Source organism: Lepidothrix coronata, unplaced genomic scaffold, assembly GCF_001604755.1.
Source record: "Lepidothrix coronata isolate B3197 unplaced genomic scaffold, Lepidothrix_coronata-1.0 Scaffold126, whole genome shotgun sequence".
Taxonomy (NCBI): domain Eukaryota; kingdom Metazoa; phylum Chordata; class Aves; order Passeriformes; family Pipridae; genus Lepidothrix; species Lepidothrix coronata.
Genome location: NW_016690306.1, coordinates 2,713,641 through 2,740,242, shown reverse-complemented (window position 1 = coordinate 2,740,242; position 26,602 = coordinate 2,713,641). Strand labels below are relative to the sequence as shown.

Genomic DNA, 26,602 nt, shown 5'->3' with positions numbered 1-26,602 from the left:
ATGTCTTTAACCAAAGCAAACAGATAAGACACCACAAGTGCCTTCAAATATCCAGTATCCAATATTACAAGTATAGATTGTGGCTGAAGGAGGTAGAGCAGACATCATCATCTGGTACTTTCCCTTCTCCTCAGAGGTTCAGATACTTTGATGACATTTGGTGGCTTGAGCACTATACTACAGAGTGATATTTTAGTGCTGTGTCCAAGAATAAAACTACTGCATGAGAAGGATTCTGCACATGGTTTGACCTACACCACAGTTTATTTGTAAACATTTGTTACATGTGTCAATAATTTAATTGAACACAGACTTTGTACAATTCAATTTATAATATTAACAATGTCACACTAGAAGAGCACAACTGTATTCGGTTACAGTTGTACTTTAAAACTTTCAAAATACAAAACATTTGAAACACTGAACAAGAAAGTAAGGGAAAATTTGATAACAATGAAGGAAAAGAAAAAAAGAACTGTGCAATAATAAGTCATGATCAAAAAAACTGAAAACAAACATAACACACTTCCTAACTGGCTCCTGAACATCTTCAGGTATACCCATCTGGCTTCAATACTACTTGGGTTGTGTCAGAGCACAAAGCCAAGCTCTCTTCTGCAAATTAAAAAGCTTGCTGAAACAGAAACTTAAAACGGGTTTACAATGTGTAATGCATATGATTTTCTCCACAGTCAATAAAACTACCTGAAGAAAAGAAATTGATTTAATTTGTCTTTATTTGCAATACAATATAAAATAGATTCTTTTGGTATGAAGATCTTTGAGATCTTTTGGGTTTTTACACCATATTTAAAACAAAAGTCACATAGTTTGAAGCCTCTTGACCATCCCAAGCACTGGTGCTGTAGCAGAGTTTCAGGTATTTCAGTGGACTTCTTTGGTTGCAATCTATTCAGTAAACTTCAGATATCCAGACTTGAATATTTAAGCTCTAAACTAGAGTTGAAGCCCCTAAATTAGAGTGGCTTGAGTTCTAAAAAACTGAAACGTATCTGGAATTCTCACCAGAAGACTTATGGGTATTAAACAACTCTACTTTTATTTAGAAACTTTACTTTAGACCACCTAAATAACAAAGGGCATCCTTCACTTAGCAACACTGAAGAATATGCAGTGAGAACAATAAGTTTTCATCTATTTTCAAACTTCCATAAACTGGCACTATCATCACTTTACATACTAGTATAGACAGTGCATGGCAAAATTCAATACAAAACAGCAAACTAGCTCACCTACTGCAGCTTACTGTAGCACTTAAAGTAACATCTATAGTCCTGAAAGTGTAAGCCATCACCTACTGCTTAATTACTCTGCAGTGCTAGGTATTGGCTTAATCTCCCTGTAACAGTTCTCACAGTAAATGTTTGCCATTTCTAGCAGACTGACATCCAATTCCTCCTCAATTTCATTTGAAGGAAATAAGGCAACTTAAAAACCACTATGGAGAATATGCATGTCCAGTACAGAAGTCACTGTAGTATAAATTATCAACTTCATATGGATAATGGAACTGTAATATATGCAGAATAGTAAGTTCAGCTGTTGTTGGTAAAATTCCAGAAAAAAACAGATGTAAGAAAGCAGCACTGAGTAAACCGAAGTACTACAGACTTCCAGTTTTTTAGAGCACAAGTCCTACGCTTACACTAGGAATGTACATAAAGCAAAGGAAAGAGAATGGAATTTTCACAGTTGTAGCTGAAGTCACTGCACTATCCTATTGTGGTGCATTTGTCCTTTTCCAGCTTCTGTCCTGATTTTTCTTATAGCCATGCAGAACAGGATACAAACCCAAATGTTGCCATTTTCCTCCTTGCTGCTGTCCAGCATCATCTGTACCACAGATCCTTGGCCCATTATGTATTGCAGGCTAGTAATGACAGGACAGTTAAGTCCCATTTTTAATTATGACTATTTAAAACAAGGCAGCTCTAGTAAAGAAGGGAGTTGGCAAAGAAGTCTTAACATACTACATTCTCTTGTTCTCCTTGTGTGCTAAACGGGACAGACTTTTTTAAGCTGGCAAGAAGTTATTACCTAATATAAACAAAGTAAAATCATGTTACATAAAATCATCCCCTACAAACAGAGCTAGAACATGATTTTAGCTGAAACAGCTTACTGTTAGTTTTTGTCATAATCAATAGTTAATGGTTCAAGGAACACAGATTCAGAGAAGTCTCTGCCTATACATCCTCTGCTGTTACCTTTCTTTGCTAATGACTGACATGAAAAATCAAGAGCTCTGTTCTTTCAAACATTAATCAATAAGACAGAACTAGTTATATCCCTTAAACTCAACTTATGACAACAAGAGTTTCCCCACAAACAGAAATCATCAACAGCTTCAAGTTACAGCAGACTAACTCCCAGTGTGATCAAATCTCATACACTCCTGGTTTCATACAAAGAGCAGGATGAGTCCATTATCACTATGAACTCTGCAAACCACCACAGAGATGACCACCTCAGACCTTCCCCAATTCCATACCTCCATCAAATTCTGCCAGAGATGAAAGTGCAGCATCTTCAAAGCGGCCTTAGGTCATCAGCAGGACTTTGAGTCTGCACTAACTCAGTCTCCTCTTGCCATTGTACTGATTTGTCAAGATCCCACTGTTAAGCTGAATTCAACAATTCTTAATGCCCCATATCACCATGATACTTTTTTTTAATCACTTGGTATCACTGAGCTTTCAGAGGAAGAGACAAATCTCTTACTTTTATACAGAAAGATTTTCAGTAATACAGTACAAAACTAAACAGAATTCATGTCTGAGTAACGAACATAGAAAACTACTATTGCAATTTTGTGGTGACAGCATAGAAATTTAACAATCATCAGAAAGCCTAGAAAGGGCATGTTTAATTATAAAAGAAAGATTGTCTCGAGATAAAAATAGTGCTGACAGCTAAAAAGCTCTCTGTTGCAGCAAGATATGCAGTAATGAGTAACAAGTTCTAGACAGTTTAAGTACTTCCCCAATACTGCAACACAACACATTTTTGTAACACTAGTTTTACACGGGTTATGCTGCAGCAGCAGTACAACTTCTTAGTGGTTGGCACTAGGAATTAACCATAATAGAAGAAAGGCATTTAGTGATCAATGCACAAGAACCTCTGTTTGACTTGTTCCTTAAGTGTGGTTGAAAAAAACTGAGGAAGGGGCCCATCCGTTCCATTCGGATAATACACCTTCCTTGAACATGAGATTCTTGGCAGGAAGAGGAACACCCACGTCTGCAGAAATTGGCTGCAAAAGTGAACTTGAAGAACCAGCATCATGGAGCTGATCCAGTGTTGAAATACCTTCCTAAAAGCAAAAGGAAGAAAACCGTGTCTTAAAAACAAATGAAAGACAATAGGAAAAATATGACAGGCTAATCTAATCTGCAAATACACTTCAAGTTTCTGAAGTATGTTACTTTAATCCAGTAAATTCCAAATAATTATGGAAGTAAAAACAAAATAAACAAAATTAAATAAGCATACAGTTGCCTCAGCTGCACCTGTGCATATATTATTTGGCTTCCAAGGAACCTTCAGGGAACTCTGAGGTTTAAAAATTAAGACCCAGAAAAAAATTAATTGAAAGCTCTAAAATCTTCAGGACATCTTTTGAACTGCTATTTATCCCATACTGTGCTAAGATGTACACAAGTATTTGGAGGCAACAACTTGATCATACACTGGGGTATTATTTCCCAGAAGTTTGGTTTGCTCATCTTAAAACTCACTTCAGCACGTTTTTTTTAAACTCTGTGATCATCAGCTAGAAAAGTGTTATCTCAGACATAACACCTAACACATTAAGGCAGGAGTCACTTGAGACTGACAGATGAGGGCTTCAAACCTACTAGGAATCATCAACATTCTTATCAGGACACAATTCCAGGATCACACTATCCATCCCTGGTTAAGTAACCTGCAAATTTGTTACCTTACTGAAAAGATAAGAATTTTACAGGAAAGTGCCATAAGACAGAGCAGCTAAGCAGAGTCCATGTTACGGGTGGACACGCCTTGCTTGGATACACTCACATGCAGAATTACAGTAGGCTGCAGACCTGGCATTCCTCTTGGCTTGCTACACAAGACCCTATTCTCTATCTAAACTCTTGAAAAATCCTCCCAGAGTATGTAGTTTTACATATTTATTACATATTTATACTCAATGAACACCAAGGTCTAGGAGCAACCACAACAGAACTGAGTCAAGTATTAAATCAGGCTAGGAAAGGGATAGGGAAGTACTTTTTTTTTTTTTGCTGCCAGCAACATTTTAGGTTGATAGTGCTCTTAATGCAGTTATCATTTAAAGAAAAGGCAAATAAAACAAACCATATATGTTTCCATACACTAAAGAAAGGCAAGTAAGAGGGCAGAAAGGGATGACAGACCATACAGAAGGATTAACATCTGTATTATTGCTCCTTACCTGGAATGAATGAACAAAATTAAGGACCTGAAGAGACAGCTTTCTACTGGAATGTAAGAGTTTTTGAAGGCTGTAAAAAAAAAAAAGAAAAGAAGCAATGTTCAAGGTGCACAGTTTTTTACTGAAGTATCCCCACAGTAACTTGATTCCAAATAACTCTAGTAGTACCTAACATCACATGACAAAGTTAAAAGACTTCACACAGAAGGCTTGGTAATTCTGTCATCACTGAAGTGGTGCTTGACTTATCTGCTCTTGAGTCTAGTCAGGTAAATGCTATTTTCCCTATCATTTACACTCCATAAAGTGGAATCGTTACAATTGAAAAATACTATTTTACATAAGACATTAATATATTAGACATTATCATGTCTCATTCTTATCTAGGACAGTCTGGTAACGTGACTTTTAAGAAGTTACATTAGTGACACTCTGTTAAAAAGCAGAGGATTTACTAGAATAAAATCCTTAAGCCATATTTTCAAGCAGCCTCATTTTTGGTCTCCAGAACCATGCCTTAGGAAAAAAAACCCAACAAACCCACAAAAATAATCTACCAAAAAACCCAAAGGAAAAAAACCCAGAAATCCCATTGCTGAAAGTATACTCCTTCATAAAAAAAAAGCTCCAGTAAAAAGCATTAGACAGCTTGATCATAAGCCATGACTAAATTTATCAAGTATGATACAAATACTTGAAAATTTCCACAAGAACTAAATGCATTTTACATCAAAGCATCACCAGCAAGCTTTCCTCCTGCACTCCAGAACACTTTAGAGGAGGAAAAAAAGCCTGTACTAGGCTAGGAAGGGAAAATGTGTAGGAAGGAACCCAAATTTACAGCTCACCTTTCTTTTCTACATAATCCATGAGTGGCGATTTTTCTGCAGACCTTCTGATTCAATTCAGAGCTGAATAGTGGAATGCCAAAGCATAATTCCAGTGGAACCCATTCCAGTTCATTTGTGGGTACTTCAGAAAGAAAAACAAGAGATAACCAAACTGTAAGAAAAAGCAAGAATGCTGACCCCAGAATCAGCTATCTTAGATCAGGATCCACCAGACAGTTCATACTTTTTCAGACAGCTCATTTACTGAACTGCTCAAATATTTAAGGGAATCTAAAGAGGAAGTTAGCATTGCACTTGTCCCAGACAATAATCAATCAACTGGACTGAAAATGTTTAGTATAAGCCACTTGTCATGTTTTCACCTTCAAGGCTTTGCTTGACTGCAGAATCCACTGAGGTTTCTTCTATTACCATCTCAAATGATTCTGTGCTCCCATTTACATCAGATCCTGATGTTAGTTCAGTCTCTCCTAAAGGAAAAGTAAACTCTTAAATAAACATGTACATGAATATAAGTTTAGCTACCTTTGCCCAAGGACTAAACAGCCATAAAACTGGAGGAAGGGATATGGAGAAACATAGGGCCTGACTAATTTTAGGCCTAAAGAGTTATTTAGGGAAACTCAACACTTACGAAAGATTATGTTCTGGAATAGAAAAATGACACAATTTATTTTTAATATTTTAAAGAGTATTCTTTTTTCTTCTGTTGACTGTTCTAGTTCAGTGATTTTTCGGTCTGCATTTGGTATTTCTGAGCTAGTCTCAAAGAAAAATTAGAAAGCCTACTGCCAATAGATCTACACTCAAAACAGGTTCGTATCTGTGTCGGACAGTATTTTGTAGAGTTACAAATCAAGGAATTTAATCCTTTGTTCACTTTTGCTCAAGTGATTATATGTGAAATTAAGGGGATGCAGACAAAAGAGAAATTATTGGTAACCAACCTCTTCCATCAGAAGTATCACTCAGCTTTCTGTTAGCACGTTGACTTGAAGGATTCAACATTGTGACATAGCCACAAAAATGCTGCAAGTCCACTTTGTTTCTCAGTATTTTTAAAGCCGTATGAATGCCCATGTTCACACGAGAGAAGTCTAGTAGGAAACAAAACATATTCCAGCTTATGTTATAAGAAGCCTCCCACATAACCATGTAGTTCAGCTGTAGGCCATGGTAAGTTTTTTATTTGGATTTTTCTCTCTTGTAATGCTCCATCTTAGTGATGACATTGTTAGATCTGGAATAACACCAGGTGCTATCTGGTATTATAGTACACTAACAGAGCCAAGGAGAAAGAAAAATACAAAGAGAAGACAATCTCTCTCTTGTGTATATTCAGACAGCAGAGGTGGTAAGGTTCAGCTAGGAATCAGATGTCCAGCTCTTTCAGTGCCAGAGTCTTCTATGACAAATTAATGCAAGATACATGTTTCACATATCTGAAATTCTGAAGAATTAGAATACAGTACTAGAAGTTAACAAGGAGTTTAAACACTGACTTATTCATGTTAGAACTTAAGAGATGCAGGATTTCTTCAAACTTAATGCTGGATGAAAAAACAGACGTGTCAGAGAGAGCGAATATAAAAGTAACTAATTTTGAACCTAGTAAAAACTAAATTAGGAAGTTAGCTTTATTTCTAGTTGTCCCAGATTCTTCTAAGTGGTAGCTTAAATAATTTCAGATTTCGTATCTGGAAATTCACGCTTTTATGACAGCTCTCATTTGGGGAGGTTAAGGCCTCAAAATCAGATGAGGTAGGCAGACTTTGAAGGAATAGATTTTGCAAGCAAAGCTCTTCCTGGGGAAAAAAACCCCTCCATAATTGTTGCTAGTGCTAATAATCAAGGTAAGTTTATTCAGTTTTGGTCTCACCTATCTTACAATTAAGAAATGCTGAATATAATATATGGAAGATTTATTTATGTACTTAATAAATACACTAGTTAGTAATCTAGTATGCACAAAGAAAGATTTGAAAGTGTTTGTGGAAGTTATTGCTTTATATATGTCTTAGGAGAGAAGAGAGACCAGAAAACTCATCCTAGTTAGGTCAGAGAAGACAGAAAGAAGATGGTATCTCTAAGCTCTGTACAGAGTTGTCAACCATTTCCATTTTCTCATCTGACTCAGAAGCTCAACAAAATTTGTATTAAAAGGATTATTGCAACCTTACTGCTCAAGATAATGTGCAACAGATGTGTAACGTAGTGTAGAAATTGCATTAAAGACAATCAGTTACCTCCCTGTTGCTCAGCTTCATCAAATGGGAAAGGTATGTGCATTGTTTCTCCCATTCCATGCATGCCATGCCCCTGAACATCAAGAAATTAAATTAGGAACAGAAAAAATACTCATCAGCTTAGCTTAGTCCTACCTGTGCTCCCTTTTAAGGAGTACCAGCCAAGCTGATGAAATAAACAAATGGAAATATTTATACATTAAGGTTCTTGTTTAGCTGAAATAAAGTACCATACCTTTCCCCTTAAAATGCACATGAGTAAACACCATGAAGTTAAACTTCAGTGAAGAGAAGCTATTTTTCTCACCAATAACTGGTTAAAAAAGTATTTGAAAAAGGCTGAGCACTTCTGGAGCAAAATGGAGTTTCCACCCCTATGTACAGAACATTTTTATGCAGTCACAGGCTGCTCACAAGTTGGCCTCTGAGAATGTGTAATTTTATGTTTGTTACAATATTAAATATCTATTTATTTGAATGATTAATTCTGAGAGTTTGTCTAAATGAAATAAAGTGAAGAGAAAGCTAATTTACTTCTCCCAAATGCAAAACCCCAATCTATTCTGCTGTTTGTGATAAACACCATTTTTTGCTCATACTTTACTGTATGTATGAGCTAAATACCAAGCACTTTGAAAAAGTGCATTTCTTGAATAACAGTTCATAACAGTTACCTCATATCACTGTCTAAAAAACTTGTGGGCTCTTCATTTTCACTCCAGTTTCCTATCTCCCCCACATATAACTAGGAAAACTCTGCTTGCCTATAATACCATAACACATGCATAATGTGCATTCAGTTCAAAACCCATTATCTTAACCACCACTGAATCACAGCAGCACTGGCTGCAGAAGTCAAACATATTTTTCAGCTTTTGACAAAAGTGTAGCTCTCCTACATTGTTAATCTCCTCCACTCAAAAAATTATGCAGGTTTTCATCATTTACACAGAGCACTCTGTACCTGAATTAGAACAGCAGAATGTGTTAAAGCATCATTCAACATTGTGAGCACATTTGAAGTAGGAACTACTCCTGGGTCGTGACCCCAAGACGTTATTAGTAAGCGATCATAACCCTGGAAGAGAAAATTAGGAGTATTTATAGTAGTAATGAACTAGCTAAGCACATAAAGTGAAATACTAGAGTTATGCATTAGCATATTGTTACAAGTCAGAAGTTATCAAAGGTAATTGCAGCTCCACACTGTTATACTCGGTATCAAGGATCACTTATGTTCATATTCCTGGTAAAGACAGAAGTTTGCCAACCTCAAAGTTAAGATGCTATTTTGAACAAGAAGTATCTGTCACCAATTCCTGTAGAGCTGTGTGGCCATCACAGCAGTCTCCTAGCAAATAGGAGATTAAAGTAATCCCACACAATTTAAAAGCAAAATAAAAGACGGATAAACTAATACTATCAGCAGAGAAAAAAGATTTATCAATCCCTAAAATAACTATTCAAGGGTGGGACGGGGAACAGGAAGACAACAACACTGAGTAATTTCCTAGTTTCTCAGTTTTCAAGATTGAACCCCTAAAATTTCCAGAAATATCTTGACAGTTTCCTAAGAAAATGACACTACAAAATAGCAGTAAGAGAGAATCAGTCATACATGCATGCAGAGGAAAAAAAAGTCCAATAAGTTTGTGATAGTGCAGAATGTGAGATCATTTAGTTCATCAAAACCTGTCCTATCAGCAGTATTGAAGTTTTCCAGGGCTACTACACTGAATGCTTTTTACTAGTAAAAGTGCACATTTACTGGTAGTTTCAGCTAATGACACTAGAGTTTGAATCAACTCATCACAATGGCCTTACAAAATGCCTTCTGCTCTGGGAGACTTGATTCACTTTATCCAGTAAATCTTACAGGTATCTACAAAATTTTTGCAATCGTAAAGGGAAGGGAACACATGAAAGGTTTGAGGAATGGAAAATGCATCTACAAATCCTAGTGCTGGTACACCAAAGCATGCACTCCCTCTCTGAAGGTCTCTGTACCATTCTAGTATATTTAGGTCCTCAAGTATCTACTCAGAATGTAGCTGTAGCTGAACAATATTATTTTATAAATTCCACTGTGAGGAACAAGACCAAAACACTGCTAAATGTCTGTGGCATTTCAAATTGAAGTCAACAGATACAATGACTTTTTGATTTTTGATAAGTTTAAAAGTTGTCATGGCCACTCCCACCTACATCTGTCTAGTATACAGAATACCCAGCAGTACTCCTCTGTGGCACATTTGTCCTTATTAGCATATCAGAGACAGAATGGGAGAAGGCAACACCTGAAGTTTTTCAGGCAAAAGTTGATCATCTGTGCTGCTTTGTGGGACTCCTTGCCAAAGCACTTACGGATGCTAAAAAATTTGGAATGGAAGGAATTTGGGAGATCAACTGATCACTGCAGAGACAGCAATTCAAGTCACAATCTCTGCATATACAGAATCCCATACAGCTCAGGAAGTTCCAGACCAGAGCACATGGGAGAGCAGGAAGGTCTTAAGTGGAAGTATTACATGCTGTGCTGCTTCTTCCTACTTACAGACACGGCTAGAGAGAGGCTACTGGGCTAGGAAGACCTTTCTTCCAACCTACTGCAACCTTTATTAAATTATGCTGTCATTTAAACTGCAGGAAGAATTATAGCCTAGAATTTCAAAGTCTTCATCACAGATTTGGACAAACTGTAAGTGATCACGTTAGTCATCTCTGTCTTTTTCACATAGCTCTTCCACATCTTTGTAACACACCCTAGGGATGGACTAACAAACAAATTCAAGACTGCAGTACCATATTTTACACTAAAATTGAAAGAGGTGGCATCAAATATACTGGAGTCACATTCTGACAAAGGGAGAGACATAAGTATCATTCCTTTTTCAGGACCTCAAAAGAAAACAAGCCAAGATGCTACATAAAATTTGCTTCTAAAAAAGGAACATTATTCACAATGAACTGTACCTCTGACTTCAACTGTTATCCCTAAATAGCATAGAGCATATCTTTGAAACATTTGGAGAAGGGAGGGAGAATAAATTCATGCACAGACTACCTGAAAAACGTCTGGAAGTTTTCGAAGGCGTGTTCCTTTAGAGAGCAACAGAGAGGGTGGTCCTTGTCCAGTTATGTGGTAAATATAGAGTTTGAACCAAACTGAACTGACTTCTGGTATTGCAGGTCCAATGTGCTGAAGAGAGATTATTCCAGAAAATAGAAATAACTTAATATTCAACTGTCACACATACAGACATCATTTAAGAATCAGCAGTTTTAAAGAAATATAAATCTAGTTTTGCAGTATTGGAGTACAAATGTATTACGTTCTACTGATGATATTCTAAGTATTTAGTGAAGTAACAAAAGACTCTTCACAGTGAGGTACTTTCTATGAATCTAACTCAAGAATAAAATATCTGTCCTTGACTCTACTTCAACAGATAAACTGATCACAAATTCAACAAAGTTTATTTACTAAATATTCAGTTTTCCTCAACTAAACATTTTTAGATCTATTACAATAATATTCTACATGCCAATGATTTTGTCACTTTAAAAGGGACAACACCTAACAAATGTATCCAAACCAAAGCTATTAAGAAGATACTTTACTACATGGGGGGGAAATCCCTCAGTATTTTTTCACCTGGGGTGTGCAGCTACTAATCGGTCGAATTTCATTGGTGAGTGGTGCCATGGAAACCAGCAGAGTATAGTTTTTGTTGAGAACTCTGCTGCAGGTCGCTGGATCCAAACCGAGCAAACTCTCGCATCGTAACAGGTCCAAGGGGAACCCTATGTTCAAAATGTCAGATTCTTAAATTATCACTTAGAATGGAACACAAAACACAAAATGTGATTTCACATTTTCCATTTTCCCCTGCTAAGCTGTAAATACAGTATTTTCCACACTGAAGTTTTAAATAATTGGGGTGAATTTTAATAATTCTGTACATAATTTTAGCAATTCCAGGCATACAGGGTTGTCTGACACAGAACTATAGTTTGTTCCTCTCTAACTAACTGATCCAGGAAATAAGCAGAGATACTGAGGAAATTAGTTAAGATTTACCAAAAAAACCCAAACCAAACAAAAAAAAAAAAAAAGCCCCATTAGAAGAATACACTCTCTCTCAAGACTTGAAAAATGTCTTTGACAGAATATCTCTTTCTCAAGTTCAGCTTGTCTTGCCATTATTACGCTTTAATCTGTTGCCCTGGATGTTAAGTTTAAGCCTTGGCAAATAAATCTGTCATTCAAGAGGCAAACCCAGTAACATAAACTCAAAGGATGATGAGAAAGTGATGCCTTGGTTTCAAAATATTGTTAAACAAGCAGGATACAGACTGCTTTCAACAGCAGCACAGACAGAAAGCTGGGTCCATGGCAGATAAGTACCCAACTCAGAAGGATTCCCAAAACTGCCCCCAGTACCATTGTTTGGTTGATCGGGCTGTACAGCTTGTGCCCCCAGGTCTTTGTTATGCCGCAGAAACAGGATCGTGTTTCTCAGTGTAAGTGCATGATCGAAGTACCGCTGTGCTTCCCCTTCACCTGTGCTTTGAACCTAATCAGCAAACAAAATAAATCCATGGTGGTGGGTTGCATCAATTACACAAAAGGAAAGATGAACAAATTAGCATTTTAAAGCTTTCTCACTGAGTAACAACCTTGCAGCTTATATGCAAAGCTGATCTACAGCAACTATTAAATGAAAAGCGAGTCTTGGCCATGCTAATGGAACGGTCAAAAAGTACAAAAGACCAACTCTATAAATCAGAACCATGACTCAGTCTTTAGGTAAAAGGGTTTAAGTGTTCAGTCAACCTGACTGGTATAAAATGATACAGCAATTAACAGCAGTCCTCCTACACCATTCTACAGTTGTCCTTCTAGAATTACCTTTAAAATGTGTATAGGCTAAGCATTCCAGCACATAATGGTCAAATTTTCCTACAAAAATGATGTGCAGCATTTCAGAAACATTAACACCCTACTAAAAGGGAAGTGACATCCATTGAACAAGCAGACTTGGGCAAATGTAATTCATGAACTCACTTTGCTCACCAGATGCACCACACTCATACACATACACGGCGTGTCCTTGAAAGTCACTAGAGGTATAAATGCAGTGAATATCAATATGATAAGGTCTTATTTTCTTGGTCTTATTGCTAAATAAGCAGTTTTAAACAATGAAAATACTGTGAGGAGGGAGTTGGCCCCTTTAACACTTCAAGGGCTGAAAAAGCATTTTGGCAAACATGTAACAGATTACCTTTTCCAGCTCCACCAAGAAGCTGTCAAGACTCTCATCTGACAGTTTCCCAACTTCAAACATAGTGACTGCATGACTTTTCAAGTTCTAGAACAACAAAACAAAACTGTCTTAATTCTTTGAGAATGGACTGGCAAGGAGAAGTTTTATTAAGTAAAAACAATCCTTAACAAACAATACAGAAGCTTTTTTACAAATATTTACAGCTGTGTTATCTTGATATCAAAGTAATTTAAAGCTCTACATATTTATTCTTGGCATAATACATTGAAGAATTTAGACATACTGGTGAAAGATTTCCCATCATTAAAAAGGCAGTGAGAGTAGAATCGAACAGGAAGGCAATGCGCTTTGTGTGTCCACTAGACAGGTTCAGGCTGCTCACGCTGGCTGTTTCAGCTAATAGAAAACAAAAAGAAAGCAGATGATCATATTTGTTTTATTTAAAAATAGTATCATCATGTTTAAGTCAAATCTAATTAAAAAAAAAAAAAGAAAAAAGTTAGTTATCACCATACCAAATAAAACAGAATTCCCTTATTACTACTAAACTGATTGACTTAATTCAAAAGTTGGTATCTTTCTGTCAATTTATATCCATACTACAGATCAGTTTCTTCTTCAGAAAAAAGCTATGAAGCTAAAGAATTTTAAACCAAGTAGACACAACCTCCCCCACTGAATATTCCATATGAAAAAAAGAATCTGCATAATCTGTGTTTCTGCACCCCTTTACAGCCTATGCCACTCTAGAAATATAAAAATAATTGATCCTAATGTATTAAAATTTACTGTTAGTGCTAACCTGGATCATCTTGACTGTTGGTATCTGTATCTGTGGCTGATGACCCAGCTTCCTGTACAGGACTTCTGTTTTCCCCACTGTCCCATGAAAGCAGCATCTTTTGAGGATCCAAAGTACTCCTATTAATGTGAATTAAAATCCACATCTATCGGTCACTGTGACACCAGAGAAGTATCTCTGCCTTCCAGTGCTAGTCCATGCACAGGCATACCCAGTACATGCCTTTCAACACTTCTAAGCCCTAAAACCAGTCAAGCTTGATATCCCTCAGACTCCTGCTTTAGCTTCTGCAGAAAAGTTTACTGGGGGTTTGAAAATACCAGATTGTGAAAGAGATCTGAAAAATCAAATCACCATCATTGAATAAGAATCCAATCGAAAAAACCTAACCACTTTGTTCTCACAGTCTGAATAAGCATCAAAGAAAACATGCAGAACAGTCATTTTACATGGCTTAGCAGATATTGAATTAAAAGTGCACCAAAAGTAGTGCACTGAACTTACAGGCTAAATTACCATTCCTTATTCTCATATTAACAAGAGGACCAAGAGTTCTTGCCATTATATACATTAGAAAGCCAAGTGAGATTTGTTATTGCAGAAGTCAAAGAAAGCAACCAATAGCTTTACAATCAGATTTTTGGTTCTAAGTTTTCCCTTCAATGACAAAAATAAGCCCTGTGAAAGGGTGAAGACACTTACTTCAGTCTGTTTACTGAAGGAACATTCTTCCACGATGGATGAAGATTATCCAGGTTTATTACTTGGCCTTTTTTATGAGCAAAGCCTAACCGACAATACATGGACACAGCATTCTGAAGAAACACACACACACATAATAAGGAACTGCTGTATGAAACCAGGCTGCAAGACAGTGAACTTTCTGTATTGAGTTCAACAGATGCATTTTACACACATACCTTTACTAAAGATAAGTCAATCTCTAACACGTTTGCCAGCTGAAAAAAAAAAAAAAAAGGACAGGTCAGCAATACAATATTAACAATGCAGAGTAATTCACCATTTGTGGGATCTGGTGTCTTTCTGTTGGTTTTCTTTACTTTTAAACCCAGCCTGTATTGGTAGGAGCAGTTTTGTCTGCATCAAAATGATGAAAAAAAGAGGATGAAATCTCCTAATTGTCCCACTTGAGAGCATGCCAAAGAAACACGAGGCTATCCTCCACTGCATAATCTCTAGGTTAATCATGTATATCATTTCTATGTTAGTTATGTATATCGTTTCTAGGTTAGTCATGCATATCAGAAGACACACAAAGAGGAAAACAAATCCTGGATATATTTAATGGGTATTTTTCAGATGTTTATTAACAAAGTTTTGAGAAGACCTTATGAAAACTTATTTCTCATACTGAAACCATCCTTAAGCAAAAGTTACATTCCTGCTTTAAGCCAACATCCTGCATGCTTTCACTGCCAAAGAAAAAATTACTTGAATTTTTTTACTTCACACTAGCAAAACAGACTGTGTTCCAGTTCTAGCTGTATAAAAGTCTAGTTTAGTCACCTTTGAATAAATTCATTCCACCTGATGGAATTGTTTCACTAAACTGAAGGTACTCCTCCAAGCTTAAAGTACTATAAAAGCTACAGGTTGGACTTAAGCCTGGCAGTATCTCTAAACAAAATCACTTGATATGAATCCATATCTCTGCTTTAAGTATTTTTAGGAACACTTGAAAATGTCCCAAAGCACACTGCTATCTCCCTGACACAGGTTAAGTTTTACTTACCTCTGCCACATTAGTGTGTTCATCTATTGAAACAAATATCTTGTAAAGGAGTGTTTCAAAGTAATCACCTTGCACTCTGTTCATAACAAAACCTTCAAGTGGTGGCACTGAAACAAGAATTACTTTCAAAATTACAATTTGGTACTTACTTTACTAAACTGAAACTGCACTAAAATTGGAAAAATAAGTTTATACTTCTTTAATTTTCATTATACCTGCAATTTTGAGGATTTCCCAGGCACAAAGAATAAAAGCCTAAAGATAGCATATGCAGTATTTAAAATTCTCCCACTCCTTAAGAAAAGTAACACCTGTCAACGTGTTGACTTATAGAAACTAAAGCCACTCTACCTTGCATCACAGCCTTGCACTCTCCAGCTCATCAACTAGAGATAATTTCCAGTGTCTAGCACATAAAATGACTGCAATGGAGACTAAATCATGCCTGTGCTTGCAGTAGGACACAAAAATACCACCCCACCAACACACTCCAGAACTGAGACTCCCAAAGTGATTCTCTAAGCAGTAAGTCTTTTGTATTTAGAGGACTTTCACTTAAATGATCTCTACTACAGCAATGACTGGCACTTCTGCATGACCAGGTTCCAAACAATCTATGTCTTTGCAGATCACACTGAATTCACAAACCCCTGAGACCTATCACAGCATAATGAGTTTGTTCAAAGGGCACACATATGTTGGGCTGGTTTAAGCTCCTACATAGTGCCCAGACACAGTCCATGACTAATCAAGGTGACAAGACCCATGAAGAATAGAACTGGTATCTATTAAAACATTATATCTGTCTGGCAAGAAGTCAAAAACCTGTGACTTTTTGGTAACTACAATTCTCTGTGCTATTCTTCCTTTTCATTACAAACTTATAGAAGGATACTTATTAATTCATACCATGACTCCCATAAAAGAATCTCATCTTACCTAACTATGTGTTCAAGATAACCTAAAAAATTCAAGTTGAAAAAAATCCTATATACAGTAAAAACAATGTTTTAATATGGTTGAAAACATTTAGTCAGGAAAAAGTTTCATAGCTCAAATGTTTTGTTTCAGCACACTCGTGTACACAGACAAGCAGCTTCCAAGAGAGAGAACTACAGGATAACTGAAATTAAACTGAGAAAACATAGGTATAATAGTCATGAAATATTTACTTACCTGCTATACAGCTATCATCAGATATTGGTACATCAAGGTAAATAAATCCTTTGTTATACAAACCTTTATAAATAAAAGGACACAATTTTAGAAGAAAAGAAACATTTTCCAGACTACTGAAGATGTAAAGCAGACTTCCCCATCAGCCCATTCAGATTTTAAAGTAATTTTTCCTAATAGCCTCCACAGTAGAATATTTCTTTGCAATGCATGGACCAATAAACCCCACGTAATACTGAAGAGGTGTTGGTGTCCCCCTAAACCAGAGTTCCTCACTCACACTCTGAGCTCTACAAGTCCTTTCAGGACAGCACAGCAAAATGACCAAAGAAGCTCCATTTGACAAATGTGAGCAGATCTCTGCTTAAATGTTAGCTTAGTTTTCACCATCATCACTGTATTGTCAAGAAGTGAGGGTTTTATCCTTAACTAGCTTTGTCAGCTGATGCTGGCTACATTTGGGTACTCAGGCCAGGACTCACACACTTGATAGCAAGGCTACAAACTAAATCACATCAATTCTGATGGTCCTCACATGTCCTTGCCACACATCTTTACAGAAAATCTTGCTTATACAGCTGCAAAAGTAAATTCTGGTGCCTTTCAGCACAAGGCATCAGCAAAGCTGCAGCAGATAAAGACTGGCACTGCATACAACAAGGACAATAATACAGTAAACACTTAAATTACACTTTCCCCACTTGAAACTGATTTGAGCACTGAGTTCTGCAGCGAAGATAAGCCAGTGAGAAATTTTTGAGGAATGGAAAAAAATTACAGCATAGTTATCTTTAGAGTCCAAGTTTTGTAACAGCTATCACAGAATATGCTGAGTTGGAAGGGATCAATAAGGATCACTGAGTCCAACTCCTGGTGCTGCACAGGACACCCCAAGAATCATGTGCCTGAGAGCATTGTCCAGATGCATCTTGAGCATTAGCTATCCTTTAATGGCAAAGCATAAAGCCAAATTACAAATTATAAATAAGCCAAATTTATAGTCCACAGTTCCTTTGGTGCTACCCAAGATCAATCCATCCACACCACATTCGTCACGGTGGGGGTGAGGTGTACCAACAACCCTCAGGTGAAGTGTTACAAAACACCTGAAGTAGAATTGTCAGGATGTTTCATGCACACACATTGCTCAGCCCAGCTGCAAAAAGTGCCTATACACCTGTAGTGTCTCTAGTTAAATTACTACCCTCAATCACATCGTAAAGATCTTAATTAAAATGCCTGCATTAACCCATCAACTAACCTGAATTCAGGTCAGCTAAGCAAAAGAATGTGTATCAACAAACCAGCTTCAATGGACCATTACAAGTCATCAACATGCTTAAGGTGCTTTATACTGTCTCTCCTTCAGATTCAGTTCTCATAGTTGATACATCCTTACTTACATACCTGAAATGTACTGGTGGCATCGTAGTCTGGACTAAACAGTCCTCTTTCCCCATAAAATACAATCCTTCCTGCAGTTCCATTACATTAATTGTCTGTATATTCTTTTTCCATACATTAGATCTTTCTAAACCCACTAAACCTGAGCTGTAACCCTCTCCAGAAACAACACCAGGCAATATATAAAGATCATGAAGTGATTTTGGAATTCAAATTTTATTAAGCTCTATACTGTTCAGATCCCTCCAGAGCATGAATTTCACCTACCTCACCTTTTTTTAGTTGTTTTGTTCTGCTCAGTAACAGGCAGTGAAATTCTGCCTCAGTTTCTTATAANGGTGCAGGTTTGAGTGTTTGTTGTAAGCCAAGCACTTACAGGCAGACTTTTCAAGGAGGATTTTGTCTGTGAATTTTTTACTTCCTTCCCTAATATGATTTGTCTATACCTATTACTTGTCACACTGAAATGGGAAGACATGTATGCACACTGTTTTTCAGTAACAGCTGCAGACTTCTGGGAATCAAAACAGCCTCCTAGATTTGAGCCCCATTTTGATGTTGTTAAAATAGTGGAAAAATAAAAAGGACTTTCCTTTGAAAAGCAAGGAGTGCAGTTTAACCATCCAGGATTACCAATTCTGACATTTTTAATTTTAGCTTCCATTGTCATCTACATCCCCTTCCCCCACAGTCTTTACAGGTAGTTTCTAATGAAAGAATTTGTTGACTCTAACAGAACAACAGCTGCTAATTGCTCACCATTAAATCATTTACAAAATCTAGACTGCAGTCTGTACAGCTCTTGAGTATTCTCCTTCAACTCTTCTTTTGCTTCAGCTTTCTACATTCCCTTTTATTCCTAGTTTTGAGACACTACTCTCAGAAAATTACTAAGGAAGATCTAAAACAGAAAAGGAATATTCATTAAAAACTTACTGTGAACTACATTGAAGTCTAATGAACCAGCCAGCTGAGGACCTGAATCAATTATCTTATCAATAGCAGACTTCTCTGATGTAGTACAAATCTAGGTAAAAGAAATCATATTAGTCTTCTGTAGAAATTAGTCTATGCAACTTTCTTAATACTACTCAAAAGACCCCAAACACTTCAGTCTCAAATTAGTCTTAAGTAATATAATACAGTAAGTAACTCAGGCTCTTAACCAAAATATTTGCACAGAAGAATTCACTGCAGTTCCTGTTGAAGTCTTAAAATTTTTTAGCTTGTCCCCACACAAAATTATTCATGCTCTAGGAACAGTAATTAATTGCACAAGAATTTGGCAAGTGAAGTCCACAGTATAATAGGTTTGCTCCTTAAAACTGCAAATCAAATGTTCAGCCACACAAATGGATTCACTCTAGAAAGAGGCCCAGTGCTTCAGGTTAACTATCCTGGGCTGGTGGAATGTCAAAACATAAGTAACCACTGCCTAAGACATTCCAAATAGTAGCCAAAAACCAGATTCCATCACTGCTTCAAATATGTGCTAATCTAAACAAAACACTTCTAGAGAAGGAAATAAATCCAGATCAAATGACTAGCTGACTGTAAAAAGATGACTGTGAGAATGAAAACACAATGAGGATGAAACATTAGGTGATCTCATAAGTTTTCCATGTGCAAACAGTGAAAAACTAAGCAGACACAAGAATAGAAACAATGAAGATATGTGTCAAATAAATCCACTGCCATTCTGATTCTAATTATAGAGAAGATTCAGCCAAAGCTGCCCTGTCAGGGTTCAAACATGAAATTTAAGAAAACATTTTTTTTGCTTGTTCCCTACAAACCATATGATCACATACATTAGTTACCACAGATTGGTTGATGCAAAACCACCTCAGCACTCTACGTAGTGCAGAAAGTACAAAAGAGAGAGAGGGCAGAATACGTCAAAGAAAACATCACAATCTCCCTTAGTTCCAAACTTTACTTCCATAAGAGAGTTGCTATAAATCTGCAACATAATCTTTGTGTATTCCACACAAAAGAAAGCCCTTGTTTTCAGGGACTATCACTATTCAACCACACTTAAGAGATGCAACCCCTACTCCAATACCTTGATGTCATCCTCAGTGATGTAGCCGGCCTGCACGACCCACCACGCCTCTATAGCAATCTCCACAGGCTTCATGGGTAACAGATCATGAGCAGTTTTCCTTCTGAAAAATTTCTGCAGTGGTACAGTCCATTTGAGATAGTAATAAAGAGCACTTCACATGCACAGACAGCCAATTACCTTTATAGAAACTGATCTGTATAAATATCCATTTTAAAGTACATTACATTCACAGACTGGAGACACACGAGACACAAACATACTATTAGCTCTGTCATTTAGTAAAAGTTTCCCTTCTCTCTCAAATCACATGGAAATGGGAAGGAAAAAAATTATTTACATCTGATATTGTTAAATCTTCCCATAAACTCATCCATATTGTAGGTGTCACTAATTAAAACGCACACTATTCCAACATATTAGGATCAAATCCAAATTTTAACTATGTTGTTTTCAAATGTGAACAGGTAAGAGAGCACAGCAAAAAAAGTATACAAACAGGATATTTTAAAGAAGTTCAGTGATTTTAAAAACACATTTTACAAACATATTTTATTTACTTTTAAGGACAAAGTACCCCAACAGTCTCACTAAGCTCAGTGCTAAACATGTACAGAGAATGTCAGTCCAAGAAAGAAAAACTGGAGGAGGACACTGTTTATTTATAGACCTGAGTACCCTCTCTTGCATTTCACTGCCATTACTTTTCAGTTCACTATCAGCTGCATGTTTTGGTAAGCTCACTTTCAGCTGAAGGACTGTGAAGCTACTTCAAGAGCACTTAGGAGTTCTCTGAAGAAAGGAACGAACTGCTGCAAACTAAAGGCCCTCCTTCTATCAACAGCCATCACAATGTTTTCCACATGTTCTGTTTACATCCAAGGAGGGGGAGGGTAAAGGGAGGGAAAGTCAAAGACAAACTTACTTTTGAAGACCTACATTGGTTCATTAGATCAATATACTGGTTTCTTCCTATGCCAAGAAGTCTTAGACCTGAAAAATAAGTAAGGTTTTATTTCTCTTGAGACACGTTTAAGCTGAAGATATCTTATACATTCTTTAAAGAATCAGAAATCATTACATAATAATATTTTAATTACTCTTATCCAAAATAAAAGGATAGTTATAGGAGCTAAATTAATTTCATAATCCATACCCATTCATTCACTGTGTACAGGTTAAGAAAAAAAAAAAAAAGAAGTCCCCTATCACTCAAGTCACAGGGTAGCAGGGAATAATCCTTTTTTCCTACGCTCACATCAACAGATTCAGATTAATAGTTATAGTTTTTTTTCCAAAGCCCATACCAGACACTGGATTAGAACTCTAAGAATTAGAGCACAAAAGGCTGCTTAAGCTTCTAAGGAAGATGATTAAGATATAGTTGAGTTAAACTGAATCAAAGTTTATTTCTATAATCTTTAGCCTTCAACCATTAAGAAATGATGAACAGATATTAGAAAACTACTCTTTAGTTTTAACTCCAACTTTCTGGTTTGACACTAGCTTTTATGATAAAATGTAATTGAAGAAGTTTAAGTTAATTATACTGCAGTCACTAATTTGCAGCTGTGCTAAGATAACAGAATTGTTGGTGGGGGAGAGAAATCAAACAAAAAGAGGGAAATCATTCCTCTCTTCATACTCCTGACTAACACTAGTGGTGCTGAAGAACGAAGTTTTATCTGTTTCCCTGCTGTGAACATTACATAGAGGCAAACCAGTAGTTAATTCACAATACCCTTTTAAAAACAAAACCAACTCTTTCCAAAATCTACAGGCTACTCCTCACCTGACCATACACTATCCTTAAAGACAACTTTATACATATATACCAAAGGTGAGGAATTGTCTTTAACTATAGGTAACTTTTCAGTGGCAGGTTTGATTAACACCATCCCTGTGCCAGCAGTTTACACTTTGCTCTATAAGACTTTTCAGTAGGCTGTTGATCTTATTCTGTTCTCCTCCACCAGGTTCAAGGTTTTTGCTTTCCTAATCTCCCCATCTCATACCAGAACAGTGTAATAAATAAAACATCTGACACATCCATGAGTGTCATAAAATACCAGATTCTCTTCCCTCTCTTTTCTGGTACATCATCCCTTAATTCACATGCCACTTCACAGGAGAGTGAACAGCCTCTCAGTGACTTGCTAATGTCTTCAGCCCAACACGTGCCAAAAAACACACTAGAAAAGGACCAGCAGCTCATTTTGCTGGATGAAGAGTACACACTCCTCAATATCACTATTTAAACGCCTCTACACCTTCATTCACACGCTGATGTTCAAGCAAACAGATGCCTGCAAATCCATTTTCAGAAGCTCCTTATTTCCAGCTCACTGAAAGCAGTAATGCAAGTAGGTAATACTTACAATCAGCTGCAGTGAAGTTGGGTAAAGAATCATAGCTTTTTTCACTATTCATTATATCCTTAAAAAGATAAGAAAACTTTTAGTTTGCAAGAAGAAAGTCATTGTTGCAGAGAAGCAGGACTAAAAACCTGCCTGTCCTTTTTATTTTAAGAACTAAATGAAATTTAAACAGGTCTATTAAAGTCAGTTACCTCAAACTTGCCAATCATTTGATTAATCATTACACAATAAGTTAAATACATAAAAAGTGAGACTTCTGTTTAATGTTACCTTTGCAAAGAAAAAAGCTGACTGAAAGACTAATACACAAAATCCTGTATCTCTCTTCACAAAAAAACAAGCACACAAAATTTCTAACTAATAACAGAATAAACAAACAACTAATCCATTATGTCTGCAATCACTATACACACGATAAAATAAAAACACTTCTAATATCCAACGAAAATAAAAGAAGGTTGCCAGAGTGCTGACAGAAAACAGAACCATTTTTGTTCTAATAAAAACAGATCTGCTTCAGGCTTTTCAAAAAGCTTCTAATATGGTTAAGTGTCCCTTTTGAAAAAAAAATTAAAAAACATTCAAAGTTCTGGGTTTTTAAAATGGTGATTCTCTTTGTTTTAATAATCTAAAAAAATGGGGTATTCCTTTTACAGATTGAAGTGAAGACTCATAAATCTCAAGCATCAAAAGAGAAAGTCTGGCCTCAGAGTGAGTCCCACCCCAGCTCCACATGACAAAGTCCAGCTCTTTAAAGGCTAATGGGGCAGAAACGAAAAAAAATGCAGGTACAAGTAGTTCTCTAGAAACTTTCCTTACTGTCTCCTTACTTCTTAGAAGAGCCTACACAAAACCAAACAAACTTGTATGCATTACAGGGCCATTACCAACATCTCTAGACAGAGAACAACAACAACAACACACACTCACCACAGTTCTGCACTCACCTCCATTATGCCCGTGTAATAGGAAAATGGTGTTACCCTCAGACCTTTCACCATGATGTCAGACAAATGATAAGGGTACAACATGAGATGATCTCGACTGTATTTTAACAGTTCTTCATAATATTTACGTTCATCTTTCTTGACATGCTTAACTACAAGGGGAGAAAAAGTTGCACTGTTCTATGATGTTCGATTTAAAAAAAATAAAAAAGCGTTACAACAAAAGGATTCAAAATAGCATAATGGCAATTGACAGAAAACTAGGAGCAAAATACAGCAGTGGTGCAAGGCATTCAGCACCCAAAAATTCCTACATAGGATACAAGTAGTCTCAGCTGTTAGAGATGACACCAAAACAGGGCAGATTTATCTAATGGGTTACCAGGAAGTGGCCCACTGTGATAGAACTCATGAAGGCTGTAGAAAATTCTCTTTTAATTAGTGAAACTATTATCCACCTGGTGAAGACAAATGGATGCAGTCAGTGCGAAGTAAATTGAAGTTCTGCAAACAAGTCATAGCCAATAGTCAATGCGAGTCAGGGTCACTGCATCTCATCTAGTGACAGGTTTTACAAGTCAAATCGTCTCTTAACATCTCTTTATTTCTTGGAAAATGGCAGCAGAACTACAGCAGGAATTCAGTTCCACTTGGCAACTCGGTAACCTTCAAGAGTGCTTTGCTAGAAAAGTTGCCAAATGGACTCAAAAGTCAAGTTTTTTCTTGATGTTTTATTATTTAATAGTATTTATTTTTAAGGAAGGGAGGACCTTTGAAACAGGCTTGTTCTTCCCTTTTTTACAGTAAAGACAAGCTTCCACACAGAAGGACAGGACAGCAATTAGAAGTTACTTTGCTCCTTTACTCACCTAAGTTATTCCGGTATCGTAACTGATTGCGGATGCTGTAGAGTACAACTTGCCTTTCATATTCCCTCTGGGAGTTTCCAAGACCCTTGAAAACATAAAAGCCTTTTAACTGACTTGCACAAACCCCCTTTTAGTTAAACCACTGCAGTGTCTCATGAGGAAACCTATGCAGGTATTTGTCATTGCTCAGTGAGCTCCCAGTTCAACAGCGACAGTATCTTTAGTCTCTGTAGGAGTTCAAAAATATCTTTCAACAGGTTTCTACACAAGATTCAGATTTAAGCAACATCTTCAGATATTTTTTTCCCTAATATCACTGTGATAAAAAAGGGAGCATCTGATTTTCAAACCAAGCACATGATGCATCAAACATCTACCAAGCATTCAGCATCTTTCAGCCTTGAAGAATTACCCAGAATTAGTGTAGCAAAAACCAAGTATAGTGAATGGCACGTGAAGCTTCAACTGTTGCACTCAAGAAGCTTATAATCCCCAAAAAATAACATAGTGAAACTGCTCAAGCTGCAGCTTCACGGAAGTGAAGCAATCAAGTGATCCTAGGTCACAAGATTAAGGAACAAGCACAGCACATTACTTGACTATCAGGAAAGAAGATAAAAAGAGAACTTTGGTTTATGCTTCAAATGCCTTACTTCAAAAACTGTTCCCTCAATATTCTTTAAATTACTTGTCTACTCTGCATCAAGTCATTTGGGTTGTTTGGTTTTCCTCTTTCCTCTCCTGGTTCCCTCACAGATGCTTACACTAGAAGAGATCCTCTGATGAAAAGGTACTTTACTGCATATATGGGATAAACAAGAAAGTTGCACACAAACTGCAGAATCAGCTATTAGAAAAGCAACCTCTGATATCACAGAGAGGGTCTGTAACTGAATAAATATCCAAAGAAGGATCCAAGTATTTGCTCAAAGTACAAAAATATTAAGGACTATGTTAACACTGAAGTAAACAAAACAGGATTCCAGAAGCTACACTGAAGTAAATAAAACATTAAACACTGGTATATTTTCTATCCTGAATCACACAGCCAAGATTATGGCACTCATGCTGGGCAAGTAAAGAGAAAGCATCATTCATTCCACTCCTACTGCCCCTGAAGTCTCAAACTCAAGGAATTAAATTACTCGAGGCCTGCAACCACTACTCATCCTCTCCATCCTTCCTCTGTGCAAGAGAAGGAATTAATTGTTTAACAGCATCTCCTTTCAAGCAGCATAAGACTTTGGAGACAAGAACCTCCTCTCGCCTGGTCACAGTACCTCCCCTCTGCTATCGGAGCCCCATTAAATCCAGGCAATCAAAATTTCATGAGGTTTTGTTTTCTAGGAGCCATTCGCAGCACAGACCTCCTTGGCTACCGAAACACGGCGCTGCACAAGCCTCCGAGGACACCTGTCCTGGTTCGGCTCACACAGCCAGGGATTGGAGAAGGGACACCCAACTCCCGTTTTTCCATCTGCAAAAGCTCAGCGGGTATCCTACATCTCCCTCTGGCACCCTGACATCTCCCAAGGCACCCCTACGTACCCCTCCTCTCCCCGAGGCCATATATAAACACACATACACCCCGCTCCTCGCACACAAAGCCCACACAGCTTTCTTATCCCGTTCTCTCCAGAGGCACCACACACACACCCCTCTCCACACAGGGGGGCCCTGCACACCCCCAATCCCCTCGCTCTGCACATGCGGGCCCCCCACCCTCCTCACACCCCGCTGTCCCCACAGAGAGCCCCACACCCTCCTCGCAACCCCTCTCCCCACAGAGAGCCCCACACTGCCGCCCATATCCCCCCTCTTCACACAGCCACCTCCCCCCATCCCCGCAGTCACCCCATGGCCCCGGGGGCCCGCCCGCCTTCCCCCGGGGCCGGCAGGGCCGAGCCCAGCCGTGTCCCAGCCCGCCGCTGCCCCGGGCCGGGCGCTCGGCCGCCCGCACCTGCCTGACGCTGGCGGGCAGCCGGGCCCAGGGGTAGTTGTGGCGGATGTGGAACTCCACGTCGATGTTCATGGCGAGCAGGCCGCGCCGCGGGGCGCCGCCGCCGGGAGGCGCTCCGGCCCGGGGAGGAGCCGCTCCGGCCGGGGCCGCCCTGCCGGCCCAGCCCTGCCCGGCCCTGCCCTGCCCGGCACCGCCGCCTCCCGCCGCCGCCGCGGCCCGGCCCGGCCCGCCCCGGAAGCGCCGTGCGCGCAGTTCCGCGGGCGGGCCGAGGTGACCCTGGGAGGGAGGGGAGGGTTGGTACGCGGTGCCGGTGGGTTGGAGGGGTGATTCCTCACCTCGGCTGCGGGCTGGCACCGACCGGGAACGGCTCCAAGCCGGAAATGCCCCTGTTGCCTGCT

General features: G+C 38.1%; 1 protein-coding gene across 4 annotated transcripts; it reads right to left on the bottom strand.

The window, feature by feature from the left end:
• Nucleotides 1–233: 233 nt before the first annotated feature.
• Nucleotides 234–26,602, bottom strand: FAM91A1 (family with sequence similarity 91 member A1). 4 transcript variants are annotated; one of them, XM_017826442.1, is made up of 24 exons: nt 26,540–26,602; nt 24,245–24,329; nt 23,376–23,527; nt 22,429–22,486; nt 20,976–21,043; nt 20,051–20,164; nt 18,922–19,012; nt 16,582–16,644; nt 15,406–15,512; nt 14,573–14,611; nt 14,355–14,467; nt 13,653–13,771; nt 13,134–13,246; nt 12,848–12,934; nt 12,004–12,136; nt 11,215–11,363; nt 10,624–10,758; nt 8,524–8,637; nt 7,560–7,632; nt 6,261–6,410; nt 5,676–5,783; nt 5,311–5,434; nt 4,463–4,532; nt 234–3,337 (listed from the first exon to the last, which is right to left on the bottom strand). In XM_017826442.1, the coding sequence occupies exons 3-24, from the start codon at nt 23,457–23,459 to the stop codon at nt 3,161–3,163; spliced, it is 2,289 nt and encodes a 762-aa protein (XP_017681931.1). In that variant the 5' UTR covers nt 23,460–23,527; nt 24,245–24,329; nt 26,540–26,602; the 3' UTR covers nt 234–3,160. The 4 variants fall into 4 exon arrangements, with proteins under 4 accessions (XP_017681931.1, XP_017681930.1, XP_017681933.1 ...); XM_017826441.1 differs by lacking the exon at nt 26,540–26,602 and adding an exon at nt 26,205–26,312; XM_017826444.1 differs by lacking the exon at nt 26,540–26,602 and adding an exon at nt 25,512–25,527.